This window comes from Eretmochelys imbricata, chromosome 8, assembly GCF_965152235.1.
Source record: "Eretmochelys imbricata isolate rEreImb1 chromosome 8, rEreImb1.hap1, whole genome shotgun sequence".
Taxonomy (NCBI): Eukaryota; Metazoa; Chordata; order Testudines; family Cheloniidae; genus Eretmochelys; species Eretmochelys imbricata.
In genome coordinates, this window is record NC_135579.1 from 91,756,059 (window position 1) to 91,771,835 (window position 15,777).

At 42.6% G+C, this 15,777-nt stretch overlaps 1 protein-coding gene across 3 annotated transcripts in view; it reads right to left on the bottom strand.

Moving 5' to 3' along the window:
• The window catches only part of PATJ (PATJ crumbs cell polarity complex component), a 216,242-nt gene that overhangs the window by 135,223 nt on the left and 65,242 nt on the right, over positions 1–15,777 (bottom strand). For all 3 annotated transcript variants that reach the window (XM_077824427.1, XM_077824426.1, XM_077824425.1), the window contains 4 exons: positions 9,588–9,797; positions 7,100–7,213; positions 5,315–5,689; positions 3,575–3,665 (listed from right to left, as the gene is read on the bottom strand). In XM_077824427.1, the coding sequence (XP_077680553.1) occupies positions 3,575–3,665; positions 5,315–5,689; positions 7,100–7,213; positions 9,588–9,797 (790 nt within the window). The remainder of the gene's footprint in view (positions 1–3,574; positions 3,666–5,314; positions 5,690–7,099; positions 7,214–9,587; positions 9,798–15,777) is intronic.

Sequence of the window (15,777 nt, forward strand, 5' to 3'; positions counted from 1 at the left end):
TCGGGCTCAACGGGTAGTGATCAATGGCTCCATGTCTAGTTGGCAGCCGGTATCAAGTGGAGTGCCCCAAGGGTCAGTCCTGGGGCCGGTTTTGTTCAATATCTTCATAAATGATCTGGAGGATGGGGTGGATTGCACTCTCAGCAAATTTGCAGATGATACTAAACTGGGAGGAGTGGTAGATACGCTGGAGGGGAGGGATAGGATACAGAAGGACCTAGACAAATTGGAGGATTGGGCCAAAAGAAATCTGATGAGGTTCAATAAGGATAAGGGCAGGGTCCTGCACTTAGGATGGAAGAATCCAATGCACCGCTACAGACTAGGGACCGAATGGCTAGGCAGCAGTTCTGCGGAAAAGGACCTACGGGTGACAGTGGACGAGAAGCTGGATATGAGTCAGCAGTGTGCCCTTGTTGCCAAGAAGGCCAATGGCATTTTGGGATGTATAAGTAGGGGCATAGCAAGCGGATCGAGGGACATGATCGTTCCCCTCTATTCGACATTGGTGAGGCCTCATCTGGAGTACTGTGTTCAGTTTTGGGCCCCACACTACAAGAAGGATGTGGATAAATTGGAGAGAGTCCAGCGAAGGGCAACAAAGATGATTAGAGGTCTAGAACACATGACTTATGAGGAGAGGCTGAGGGAGCTGGGATTGTTTAGTCTGCAGAAGAGAAGAATGAGGGGGGATTTGATAGCTGCTTTCAACTACCTGAAAGGGGGTTCCAAAGAGGATGGCTCTAGACTGTTCTCAATGGTAGCAGATGACAGAACGAGGAGTAATGGTCTCAAGTTGCAGTGGGGGAGGTTTAGATTGGATATTAGGAAAAACTTTTTCACTAAGAGGGTGGTGAAACACTGGAATGCGTTACCTAGGGAGGTGGTAGAATCTCCTTCCTTAGAGGTTTTTAAGGTCAGGCTTGACAAAGCCCTGGCTGGGATGATTTAACTGGGAATTGGTCCTGCTTCGAGCAGGGGGTTGGACTAGGTGACCTTCTGGGGTCCCTTCCAACCCTGATATTCTATGATTCTATGCCACTAGCTAAATCATTGATGAAGATATTGAACAGAATCAGATGCAGAACTCATCCCTGTGGGACCCCACTCAATACGCCATTCAGCTTGACTGTGAACTGATAACTACTCTCTGGGAATGGTTTTCCAATGGTTTTCCATTTATGCACCCACCTTATAGTAGCTCCATCTAGGTTGTATTTCCCTAGTTTGTTTATGAGAACGTCATGTGAGACAGTATCCGAAGCCTTACTAAAGTCAAGATATACCACATCTATCACTTCCCCCTATCCACAGGGCTTTTACCCTGTCAGAGAAAGCTATCAGGTTGCTTTGACACGATTTTTTCTTGACAAATCCATGCTGACTGTTACTTATCACCTCATGATCTTCTAGGTGTTTGCAAATTGATTGCTTAATTAATTGCTCCATTATTTTTCTAGGTACTGAAGCTAAGCTGACTGGTCTGTAATTGTCCAGGTTGTCCTTATTTCCCTTTTTTTCCTGATGGGCACTATGTTTGCCCTTTTCCAGTCCTCTGGAATCTCTCCCGTCTTCTATGACTTTTCAGAGATAAATCGCTAATGGCTCAGATATCTCCTCAGTCAGTTCCTTGAGTACTCTAGGCTGTATTTCATCAGGTCCTGGTGACTTGAAGACATCTAACTCCTCTAAGTAATTTTTAACTTGTTCTTTCCCTGTTTTAGCCTCTGATCCTACCTCATTTTCACTGGCATTCCCTATGTTAGACACTGAATCGCTACTAACCTTTTTTTTTTTGGGGGGGGGGGAGGGGGGGCGCACGGGAGAAGGTCATTTAGCACTCCTGCCATTTCCACATTTTCTGTTATTGTCTTCCCCCTCTCATTGAGTAATCGGCCTATGTTGTCCTTGGTCTTCCTCTTGCTTCTAATATATTTGTAGAATATTTTCTTGTTACCCTTTATGTTTCTAGCTAGTTTAATCTTATTTTGTGCCTTGGCCTTTCTAATTTTGTCCTGACATACTGTGTTATTTGTTTATATTCATCCATTGTAATTTGACCTAGTTTCCACTTTTTGTAGGACTCTTTTTGAGTTTCAGATCACTGAAGGTTTCCTGGTTAAGCAAGGGTGGACTCTGGCCATATTTCCTATCTTTCCTATGTTCTTGTACCCTTAATAATGTCTCTTCGAAAAACTACCAACTATCGAACTGTTTTTCCCCTTAGACTTGCTTGCCAGGAGATCTTACCTACCAACTCCCTGAGTTAGCTAAAGTCTGCCTTCTTAAAATCCATTATCTTTATTGTGCTGTTTTCCCTCCTACCATTCCTTAGAAATAGGAACACTACCATTTCATGATCACTTTCACCTAAGCTGCCTTCCACTTCCAAATTCTCAACCAGTTCCTCCCAAAGTTGCTCCCCTGGGACAAGGTAAGGTTTGCAGACCAGAACATTTGAGGATTCTCCAGAACTCTGAGGACCAGTGGATGCCCATCTAGGACCACATTCAGAAGATAAGAGAAACTAAAGGGATCATGTAGACTAGGCAGGGTAGTGAACACATCATGAGCTGCAGCTTTCTGAGCGGGGTACCTGCTGCAGAACTGGTGAACTTTGCATTTTTTGTGTTACACACAGGTCCACTGTTAGCACGCCCCAATGACTGGAGATCAGGTGGATGATGTCCTCTTTCAGAGACCATTCATAGAATATCAGGGTTGGAAGGGACCTCAGGAGATCATCTAGTCCAACCCCCTGCTCAAATCAGGACCAATCCCCAATTTTTGCCCTAGATCCCTAAATGGCCCCCTCAAGGATTTAACTCACAACCCTGGGTTTAGCAGGCCAATGCTCAAACCACTGAGCTATCCCTCCCCCCATTCTCCAGGGAACATCTTGGATCTACGACACCAGCCAGCTTTAAAGTTTGGGGCTCAAACTGAAAGAAAGGTCTACTCTTTCTGTCCAAACATTGAGAGTGTGAGATTGCACAAATATGATGGACAGCACCCCATCATAAAATTGTTAATGGCTCTTATTGACTACAATATTGCCAAATATAGGTTAACAAAAATTTTTAAAAAAACCTGAATGCAGATTTACTTGCAGTAAAAGTTGCTTCATTTCTGAGGTAGTGGTGAAGGTCCTTCACAACCAACAATGGAAGTGATTTAGGGCCCAATCCTGCAAACACTTATGGAGTGTAAGTAGTTCCAATGGAATCCTAACTATATAGCGGAAACTGACAACACAAGAGTCAAATGCACATAGCAGACATGCTAAAAACAACAACTGAGAAACAGTAGCATTATTTTCTCTGGTCTCTTTCAGCTACAGTCACTAAGGATTACTTACTTACTTACTTATTACTTACTTATAACAATAAGTAGGTAAATATTTTCAGAGAAACACATGGGATTTTGAAGTTGAGGGGATCCTTTTAAAGGAAGGCATCAAAGCCAGACCATCGTCTTGAGAGAGTATGATTCATACTGTGGATACTACCTCGTTTGAAAGATATGAACAAAACTGTATTGCAAAATGAAAATTAAAAAAAAGCCTTTTACAAACCTAAATCCAGTTTGCTTTTTGCTATGGACTCAGTCATTTCAATATCATCAAATATGGCTGTTTGGCAGTTGTTCTCCATTGTGGCTTCATACTTCATGGAAGAGAAAAGAGAAGTTAAAAATTAGACAGCATTGGCCTTGCCCCATAGAGCAGTATTTGACATAAACATTGATTTTACAGCATTCACATTTTTCATAACTACATAACATTTTTTTGGATAATTATGAACTTAATTGCTCATTTAGGCAATATCAGTGGTGAGTGTGAACAATGTCAGGTGTGATTAAAATACAAAATGAACTTCATACTATGTACCTGTTTTGCAACCCAGAGAGGAAGCAAGGGGGTTTTCACCTGACACTTATGTGGAATAACCACAGTTTTACATCAATATCACATTCACCAGAAGCTGCATTTTGGCAACTTTACATAGAGACCACAGGCCTACAAGAGATGAAAGACCAAACGTTCTATTCCCTGCTAAAACCTCTGTGGCCCTAAACAAGTCACTTAATATTTCTACCTCAATTTCTTCATCTGGAAACTGAGGATAAAATTGACTTGCATTGGCAAACTAGGTGCATGGAAAACTGGTTTCATCCCTTTCTTTTCAGGGGGATGCAGGAACAGAAAGCAAACTCAGAGGGGAAGAAATTCTCAGAGTATTAGAGGATGCAAAATTTTCATTCACATATTGTGCCCTATGCTGTCTCCCTCCCTCCCAGACCCAGTATTATCTGTCTGTCACAATCTCTTTCCCCCTCATCATTTCCTGTTGTACTGCTCCACTCAGTGTCTTACAAAGCAGCTGCCCTCAGTGGAACTGACAAACATCCAGATCTCTAAGGCTTGTCTTCATTGCCGCCTTAGCTCAAGTTAGCCACTCAGTTATTGTCTCTCGAGCTAGAGTAGCTTAAGTAACAGCAGTCCCGCTGCAAAATAACTGAGCCGCACAGAGGGCTTGGATTAGCAGCACACAGTAGTTGAGTCCCCACTGCTCTACTAGCTCCAGCATCAGCAGCACTCGAGCCTCAACCCATGCCCCCAACAGGCTGGCTAGCTAGCTTGAATTTAAAGCACCAATGAACTCGAGGTAGAGATGTGTGTGCTTGAACAGCAGCTGGGTTTTGGGGCAACACTCGAGCTATAGCTTGAGCTAACAATGCAGCACAGGCAGCCCTCAAGACATTCTGCGCTGGTGCGATAAGAGATCAGGATGACAGTCAGTTTCACGGACGTGCCACAGCACTGCAGAAAAACAAGAGACAGAAGTTAGAAGATGGCAAGGAGAGCTTTGAATCTCCTGTGCTCCAACAAGAGATGATGGAAGACACACCTGCCAAGTTATATCAAAGACGCAGATCGAAGGGTCACCAAAGGGAGCCATCGTTAGTTCTGCAGCGTTAACAACATAGCAAATTATTTGCCAAATGGTGATCAATATTCAGCAAGAAAATACATTTTAGTTTTGAGATTTTAAGAATGTGTTAAGTGCAAGAGAATAATGTCCATTGGTATCTACTTGATGTACTGAGAGATCTTGTCTAAATTAGTTATGTCAAAATCCACCTAACCATAAAAAACAAGAGTAAAAAAATCGTGATAGAAAACAAGTCCAAATCCTGCATCAGTATCTGCTAGCTGGTCTCCTACCCACTTCACTGAGACTCTGTAGAGTTACAAGGGAGCCATACTAGCTGATCCTGACGCAGGATTGAAACCCAGGGTAACATTTCTTACCATTTCTTCATCATCATACAGGTAATGTGGGGACTGCTTAGCATTTGTGCTAATAAGGGATCTTAAATCTGGTGTTTTAGTTGGCTCAAGTTGCTTCACCCATTCTCCAATCGAAACGAGGTTCTTCCCAGCAGGTGGAGTTGTGTCCTTTACATGTGATGAGGCATATGTAAAATAATCCGGGTCCACATCATACTCATCCACTAACATTTCCCGCTCTTCACCAATTTCCTCTATTTTAGCCTTAAGGAATTCATGCATTTCCCAGGACTCCTTATGGTCTGTTTCATTCTGAGGTAGCAGAAACGGCATCCCCAAATCCAGAAGTGGTTCATCAACAAGTTCTTCTTGAAAGAGCGTTTCATCTCTAAAACCCTGCATAAAACATTACAGAGTATAGATTTGACATCGTGTTTCCTGCAAGCTCTCTTACAGTTGTGTTTTACGTCAGGCACATTTTAATATTACAACCACTGTTCTGTTTTTTAAATGAGTATCCGTTAGCTTTTACATTTTAGCAGAAGCAGCTAAACTGGAACTTTGAAACTTGCCCTGATTTACCATTTTTACAAAGACAGACATGACTTTTTTAAAACAATAAAGAAATGAAAGTTGGGAGCAACTCAACTATTCCTGGAGCTATAGGAAAAAGCAAGTCTGGGCGGAAGCTGGGGAATGGGAATTGTTAGACAGTATTTTTTTAAGAGCTGCAGGAAAAAGCCTAAATAAATCTAACATAACATTCTGAGGATTTATCTTCCATCCCACTACGCAAGCATGCATATCATCATCAGTTTAATCAGGAAGGCATCCCTTGCTTATTCCACACAATCCTTTAATTAAAAGGCCAACATCTCACCCTCCAGAGTCAGATCAATCCACTCATCTCACCAGCTGAAATACTAATCCAGTAAAGGGTGCCTGCCATTACCCTTTTTAGAGCTGCTTCTTTGAAGTGTGCCAACTTGACACAACAGCGATTAGATAGATTGGTGGGCTGAGGCAATAACTAACACTGGTGAGTGACCGACCAGTTTTGGTGGGTTTTTTAAAAAAAAAAAAAAAACACAAACAAACAAACAAACAACAAAACAATTTTACACACATTAGGTTCATTACAAGCCGTGACAGCTAGAGAAGTGTTGCAGGAGAATTTGAGACTCTAGGGCCAGAGGTCAATACCTTTACTGCTATTAAGTAGTATGTTACTCCATGAGAAGCCCACTGAAGTCAAAATATGAAGTAAGGTCCTACTGTATCAAAGTGAAGGTATCAAACTCCAGCTCCTCATGTCCCTGAAGTCTGTGGCAAAGCAGGGACTTGCAGATCCTAGGTTAGCACCCCAACCATGGGATAACAAACAGCCTTTTCCTAAAGAAACCCTGCTTACACACCTTTCCCCCCCCCCTTGAATTAATAACTGATCATTATTAGCAGTAGATCTAACATTCTTACTTCATATCACCTTTCATATTCAAGATAAGACAATGCATCTTAACATAATGGGTTAGAAAATAAGATAGCCCAGTATCTCTGTAGGCAAGGTGTCACATACACATTCAGCATTAGCTCACAAAAAGCCTTGAATCTTAGAATTTGTTTTAGAGAGGGATTGTTTACCAGAACACACAGCTCATCCCAGACTCCTGTTTTCCCACCAGACAGAATGAACCCTGGATTGACACCTCTCCTGAAGGACACTTGTTTTTGGAAGGTGAAAGGGGGCTTTTAGAACCTCAATTCCTTCTAAACTATTTTAACTAGAACGAAACAGCAGCCAAATACCTGTGGTGCCTCAAGCATTATTGATGAATTAATATCATTTACTGGAGATGCAGAGTTGTCTTTAATAGTGCTGGGATCCACAATGCAAAAGTTCTCCTCCTCTTTGCTTTCTCCCTATAAAGGCAGTTGAAGCATACATTAGCATTAAAAACACCATCAGGAAGGTAAAAAAGCCCCAAATTCTTAAAATAAATAAAATAAATAAAAAGGTGGGGCTGTTGGGGAGAGGGAGGAAAGGACCATGGAGAAGGAGAGAATGAGGAAGGGGAAGGAGAATAGAATTTGTTTTACTATAAATTGAAAAGATAAAAAGATGGGTTTACATAAAAAATAAAATAAAAGTAGGGCTGTCAAGCAATTAAAAATAATTCTGATTAATTACACAATTTAAAAAGTTGTGATTAATCGCACAATTAATCACACTGTTAAACAACAGAATACCATTTATTTAAATATTTTTGGATGTTTTCTACATTTTCAAATATATAGATTTCAATTACAATTCAATTACAGAATATAAAGTGTATAGTGCTGATTTTATTACAAATATTTGCACTGTAAATAACAAAAGAAATTAGTATTTTTCAATTCACCTCATATGAATACTGTAGTGCAATCTCTTTATCATGAAAGTTGAACTTACAAATGTAGAATTATGTACAAAAAATAACTGCACTTAAGAATAAAACAATGTAAAACTTTAATGTCCACAAGTCCACTCAGTGCTACTTCTTGTTTAGCCAATTGCTCAGACAAATAAGTTTGTTTACATTTGCAGGAGATAATGCTGCGCGCTTCTTGTTTACAATGTCACCCGAAATTGAGAACAGGTGTTCGCATGGCACTGTTGTAGCTGGCATTGCAAGATATTTATGAACCAGATGCGCTAAAGATTCATATGTCCCTTCATGCTTTGACCACATTCCAGAGAACATGAGTCCATGCTGATGATGGGTTCTACTCGATAACAATCCAAAGCAGTGTGGACAGATGCATGTTCATTTTCATCTTCTGAGCCAGATGCCACCAGCACAAGGTTGATTTTTTTTTTGGTGGTGGTGGTTCGGGTGCTGTAGTTTCCACATTGGAGTGCTGCTCTTTTAAGACTTCTGAAAGCGTGCTCCACACCTTGTCCCTCTCAGATTTTGGAAGGCACTTCAGATTTTTAAACCTTGGGGTCAAGTGTTGTAGCTGTCTTTAGAAATCTCACATGGGTACCCTCTTTGTGTTTTGTAAAGTCTACAGTGAAACAGTTCTTAAAATTAACAACATGTGCTGGGTCATCATCCGAGACTGCTATAACATGAAATATATGGCAGAATGCAGATAAAACAGAGCAGGAGACATACAATTCTCCACCAAGGAGTTCAGTCACAAATTTAACTAATACATTTTTTTAACGAGCCTCATCAGCATGGAAGCATGTCCTCTGGAATGGTGGCCGAAGCACAAAAGGACATATGGATGTTTAGCATATCTGACATGTAAATACCTTGCAATGCCGGCTACAAAAGTGCCTTGTGAATGCCTGTTCTCAATTTCAGGTGACACTGTAAATAAGAAACGGGCAGCATTATAAACAAACTTGTTTGTCTTAGTGATTGGCTGAACAAGAAGTAGGACTGAGTGGACTTGTAGGCTTAAAGTTTTACATTGTTTTGTTTTTGAGTGCAGTTATGTAACAAAAAATCTGTAAGTTGCACTTTCACAATAAAGAGATTGCATTACAGTACTTGTATGAAGTGAACTGAAAAATACTATCTCTTTTGTTTGTCATTTTTACAGTGCAAATATTTGTAATAAAAGTAATATAAAGTAAACGCTGTACACTTTGTAGTCTGCATTATAACTGAAATCAATATATTTGAAAATGTAGAAAAACATCCAAAATATTTAATACATTTCAATTGGTATTCTATTGTTTACCAGAACAATTAAAACTGTGATTAATCACAATTAATTTTTTGAGTTAACTGTGATTAATCGACAGCCCTAACAAGAGACAAAGGGGAAAGAAGCTATATAAGGATATAGGCAAGTACATACTTTTTTTTTTTTTTTTTTTTTTTAAATAGGAAAGAATTCAAAAACCTTGTTACATTCCTCTTTCAGGGCTTCTTTGTCTGTTTATACTGCAAGCACTTCATGGCCTCGGGTTTTATTATATGGCGCTACACAAATAAACTTAATTAATGAACAATAAAGCAGCGTTGTCAAGTCTGCTGTATGGTCCCAAATCCAAAAAGTATCCCTATTCAGGACAGTACTTATGTTCTTAACTTCAAGCATGTACTTATGTCCTACTGATTGGGGGCTTAAGCACATATTTTGAGTTAAACGTTTGCTTCAGTGATGTCTTGAATAGGGATGGACTTAAACAACATGCTTTGTTGAATTGGGGCTTATGTACACGTTACACCCGTACGTGTCACTGTTGTGACAACATAGAATAAATTAAAAAACATAGAATAAATAAGAAAGTCCTTACCACCAAAGGCTTGCAGATGCCAAGGCGAATAGTACCTGGGGGCACAGATTTCAACACTTCTACCGCCTCTGCTAGAGTGGCATTGTCCAAATATTTCTCATTTACAAAAACCAGGCGGTCGCCTGGTAACAGTTCACCCCCGCGTTCGGCTACTCCATCCGCTACCAGGGAGCTGATCACAATGGCCGTTCTTGTTGGATCTAGGGGATCCTGAAAAAGCAGGCCCAACAAAACCCAATAAATGCATTGTGTTATTTATTTTGAATATACAAAAGAGTAACTAATCTTATGCTGGGGGGCTATCCCATAGGTTACAAACACACACAACAAAAGGACGGTCCATGAATATAACCATCCTAACAGCCTGAAAGACAGAGAGAGGAAAAAATGGGCACTGTAGCATGCTCATAAGATTAACAAATCCAGGCTCTGGAGCAAGCTGATTTATGCCTTCCTAAAGCAGCTCTCTCAAGTGAAAGAGGGGACAGGCCAAGCTGCAGATAGAAAAGCAGCGCTGACTCCTTCACATCCCCTCTAGTCCACCCTATTATGACCAAAAGTCAGACAATGTCCATGCATATGATTTTCAAGGCTTCATGTCAGTGAACGTTAGATTAAAAAAATCCTTACAATTTACAGAAGTGTTCAGGATTTAGCAGTTACATTTGCTCAGATTATTGTAATATAGAGCACTATACATTTACATGGTGCTTTACATACACAGAAAGACACTTACAGTGCTAAAAAACAAGACATAGGACTGTTTTAGGAGAGGATTTTTAATGAAGATAAGCAACTGCTTGAAAAGATGGGAAAGTTTAAAATATGAAAGATCACGTGCTTGATAGACCTACAGATTTTTCCATGATCATTGATTCATAAACTGGTTTGAGGGATGCTAATTCCTTTTAGGAATATTTTTCCAATTGTTTTTCCTTCTGATTTATGTCTAAATGTACCACTTCCGTCAAATGTCTACCCATTTGAAAATCCATCCTAATCCAATAAGATAAAATGACCAAAGATTTTAATCATTATATAGTAGCAGAAAACATACATTCAACACCTTTCATAATTGTTAAACCAGGCATCATTTATTTTAATATTGTGGCACACATTCGCTCTCTCTCTAGTGCTTGGAATACCCCTTATGTGCATGCATTGTGTCTAATATTACACAAACACATACTGGTTTTTCACAGGACCCAGCTCATTCAGTGCACAGGATGGATGCACAAGGAGGCAGAATTAAGACTGCACAGGCCACCATAAATTTGGCACTTCCTAACTTTTGACTGTTTGACTTTAAAGAATGTTCCTTTAACTTTGTTTTTATTCGTATATAGTTACACACACAAAAATCAAATCTTCCAAATCAACAATTTACTAGCTTTAAGGTGGTGGTGGGGGGGGTTGCAACATCAGCAAAAGACTGAAATTAGAGATGAGTAAATCGGTTCAGGAGAAAAAAAAAAGGAATAGGCCTGAAGCTAAATCAGGTTAAGGTAAAACAAGTTAATTTCAGCCCATTGCAAGACTGACTCTGTTTTATACACTTCCCAAGTACTGGACACTCACTCCCTATACCAGTCCATTCCCTGCATGAACTGGGTCTGGTAATCAGGTCTAGCAATCTCTTTTCCAGGCTCTGATGCACTGCTCACTACATGGTTGCCTGCATGCTTCGACTACCCTATTACTTCTGCTCAGACCTGCACAGTGCACCTCTGACAAGAAGTCTTGGGGTAGAAAACCTTCTGTAGAGATTTGTGTGTGCATGTACGTTGTTTGTTTAAAATGCCAAGCCTCTGAGATTATGTACAGACTTAATTACATGTCCCCAAGTTACATCTGACACTAGAGAGAAGGGGAATGGGGGAACCCATCAGATTCTCTAAAAACAAAGCGGCGGAATGAGAAGGATCTCCAGAATTGGGAGACTTGTATTCTGTAGAACCCGCAGTGGTTACTGCCCTGCCTGCCTCTAGTAAACAGACACAGCAAGCTTTGTGCACCCTTACTACCAAAGCCATGTTTGAACAGAAGAGCAGTGAAGACAATTTGATTAGAGCTGACCAGAGTACAACAATTCTGTTTTGTGGAAACTTTCAAAATTTGTTGTAGCTTATACTAGCAAAACTGCTCTTATACCAGTATAATTTTCACTGGTTCCCCAAACTGACTTAGGACTGGTCTACACTACAGAATTAGGTGGAAGGAAGCAGCCTTAAGTCGACCTGTTAATGTTGGTGTCTACACTGCGAGGTCCTTTATGTCAGCCTAAGTCACCTCTGATGTCTACTTCTGTAATCCACATCTGCGAGAGGTGTAGCACTTAGTTTGATTTTCATGGGCCGACTGTGAGGTAGTGCAGACGCAGCGTTGTGTAATTCGACTTAATTGGCCTCCAAGTGGTGTCCCACAATGCTCATCTGTGACCGCTTTGGAGATCATTCTCAACTTTGCTGCACTGCAGCCAGATACACAGAAAACAGCCCATCCCCGCTAAAGCCCCGTGAACTTCTGATTTCCCATTTCCTGTTTGACCAGCACTAGGAGCGTGCCATCTTGAGCACAGCTGATCATGGAGACTACACACTCCAAACGCGCTCCAGCCTGTTCTGCACAAGAGACAGTGGATCTTATCGCTGTGTGGGGAGAAGAGTCTGTGCAGGCAGAGCTCCGATTCAGCAGAAGAAACACTGATATCTATGCAAAAATTGTTTGTGGAATGGGGGAGAAGGGCTACACAAGGGACACAACGCAGTGCCCTGTAAAAATAAAAGAACTTCGCCAAGTGTACCAGAAGGCAAGGGAGGCGAACAGTCGTTCTGGTGCTGAATCCCACACATGCTTGTTCTACAAGCAGCTGCATGCGATTCTTGAGGGTGACCCTACCAGCACCCCCACAAGCAACGTGGACACCTTACAGGTGTGAGAGTCTAGGAACAGCAAGGAGGATTATATGAGTGGATGAAGAGGAGGGGGAGGAGAAGAATGGGAGATGGGCAGGTGGTAGATCCATTCTCCCTGAGAGCCAGGAAATATTTTTAACCCTGGAGCCCTGTGGGTCGCAGGACATCATGGTGGCTGACCATGATGCCAGGGAAGGCACCTCTGGTGAGTATACAGTTACAATGAAAGTCCGGTTAAACTTTAACACACACACACACACGCACGCGCACGGTTTACATGCATGTTTACTGTGAAGAAAAAGCGAGGACTGCAGTTCTCTGCTCACAAGAGGCCACTCCAGCTACGCAGAGGGTGGCCCCCAGAAAAGACTGTTTATGTGGACAGGGATAGCCTGGGAATCCTCCATGGATATCTCTAGGAAACTTTCATGGAGGTACTCTGCAATCCTTTGCAGAAGGTTTCTGGGCAGGGCATTCTTGTTTCTTCCAACATGGTAGGACACTTTCCCATGCAACTCCTTAATTAATTCTGCTGGCATCATTGCAGTACGCAGCATAAGGTCCGGGTCTATACCCGGACGCTTGCAGCATCTCCTTCCTTTCCACCTCTGTTACCCTCAGGAGACTGATATCACATAGAGTCGCCTAGGGGAAATGGGGGAAGTTATCATTAAAAGTGCTCTTACACAGAAGAAAAAAAAAAAGAAGAGCATGTAGACCCAGCCCACCCTCCCACATTCCGGATCGCCAAATCACGCGGCCGCTAATGTGCCTTTACTGTGCTCGGCATAGGTCGGCAAGTAGTTTAAAGTAGCTGATGGAGACTGGGGCCCCACATGAAAGATTCTGCAATTTGGGAGTGAAAACATTCCCCCCCACCCTGTTCGTAAACAGCTTCCCGTGGTCCTATGGGGAAGGGCCATTGTTCGACTAGCTACCTGTGCTCCGGACGTGAGCCTGCCATAAACTTCATTAAAAGTGCGGTCACCCACAACCCGGGGGGGGCCTACTCACCATGGCTGGAGCAGCAAAACGGCACAGTGAACAGTTATGGATTCTGATTATGTTATGGCTTGCATCAAGTGTAATAAGGGGGTTTTTTGTTTTGTTTTTTATGAAAACAGCTTTGCTATGGAAACATTTTATTAAGTACAATGGCACCTTTATTTTTTCCCCCCGAATGACAGCTGGAAATGTGTCCTTCGGCAGGTCAACACCTGAAAGCAGACTTTCAGTGATTAGAAGGAAGAGAACGAGAATGCAGGAGGATATGTTCACCGAGCTAATGAATGCCTCTGGGACAGCTGACACAGAGCTGAGAGCGTGGAGGATTTCACTGTCCGAGAAGTTAGACATGGACATGGAGAGCAGGAAACGAGAGCGTGCGGCACAGGATGAGATGCTTTGGATTATGAGGGACCAAGCTGATATGTTGAGGCATCTGGTTGAACTGCAGGAACAGAAGCAGGAGGGTAGAGTCCCTCTGCAGACCCTGGTGAACAGCCAGCCAGCATTGCCTGGCACAGAATCATCCTCCCCAAAGTGTTCCATGGGCAAAAAGTCCATTAGCCCTTTCATTTAACCGGGGGGGGGGGGGCAGGGGGAGGAAGGGAAGGGAAGGGTACAAGGAACAGAAGGCACCCATTTACAGACCTTTGATGGTCTGGAATGTGGTGTTATGTTAGACAGCTGAAAATGCCTTTCCCGTTCCAACTTTACACCCCTTTTCCCCAAGGTTATCTTTTCTCTCTGTTCTCCCTCTTTACTTATGTTTGTTAAATAAAGCAAATGGATTCAAGAAATAAATCTTCTTTATTGAGTAGAAGCAGTGGGCTTGGGCGGGGGGTTGGCTTTACAGGGACAGTGATACAAGCCTGGTGAAGGTTTGGGAAAGCACAATACAGACAAGCAGCTCACATTACTGTGACTCATTGAAACGACGCAGTGCCCCTTGCTGTGCTCTTCTTATTGCTCTGGTGTCTGGCTGCTCAAAAATGGCTACCATGCAATCGGTCTCAACTGCCCACCCCTGTGGAGAATTTCCCCCCCCTTTTTTCCAGATATTATGGGGCACACAGCAGACAGCTATAATCATGGGGATGTTCTCCTCACTAAGGTCCAACCTTGTTAGTAGGCTTCTCCAGCGCCCTTTCAAATGACCAAAGGCACATTCAACCACCATTCTGCACTTGCTGAGCCAACAGTTGAACCATTCCCTCCTGCTGTCCAGACAGCTGGTGTATGGCTTCATGAGCCATGGGAGCAAGGGGTAGGCTGGGTCCCCCAGGACAACTATAGGCATCTCAATGTCGTCAATGTTAATTTTGTGATCTGGAAAGAAAGCCCTGGATTGCAGCTTTTTGAACAGACTCGAGTTCCTAAAGATGCGCACATCATGAACCTTTCCTGACCATCCTACGCTGACGTCAGTGAAATGCCCCCTGTGATCCACCAGCGCTTGCAACACCATTGAAAAGTATCCCTTTTGGGTTATGCACTCTTTGGCAAGGTGGTCTGGTGCCAAGATGGGGATATGCGCACCATCTATTGCCCCACTGCAATTAGGGAACCCCATCACGGCAAAACCATCCACTATGTCCTGCACATTTCCGAGACTCACAACCCTTCATAGCAGAAATTGATTAATGGCCCTGCACACTTGGAGCACAGCAGCTCCCAAGGTTGATTTACCTACTCCAAATTGATTCCCCACTGACCAGTAACTGTCTGGCATTGCAAGCTTCCAAATAGCGATCTCCACTCACTTCTCCACTGTCAGAGCAGCTCTCATTTTTGTGTTGCTGAACTCCAGAGCAGGGGAAAGCTCTGCACAAAGTTCCTGGAAGGTGGCTTTCTGCATTCGAAAGTTCCGTGGCCACTGCTTGTCATCCCATACCTGCAAAATGATGCGGTCCCACTAGTCAGTGCTTGTTTCCCAGGACCAGAAATGGTGCTCAACAGAGTACAGCTGCTCTGTGACTGCCAGCAGCAACTGTGAATTGTTTTTTTCAATGGCTTCCAGCAGGGCTGCTTGCAGGACATCGCTATGTTCCATGCGGTGGGCCCTACTTTGGCTCTGGAAATACTGCAGGAGAGGGTGTGAGGTGTTTGAGATGCTCACAGCAAGAGTGCACAACTGAGCAGACGCCATGCTTCTGGGGTTATGGCATACGCACGGTGGTTTTAAGGTGCAAAAACCACTGTGTTGTTTGCTGTTGATGAGGGAGGGAGCACAGTGCATCATGGGATGTTGATGCAATGTTCCGATTCTCCCC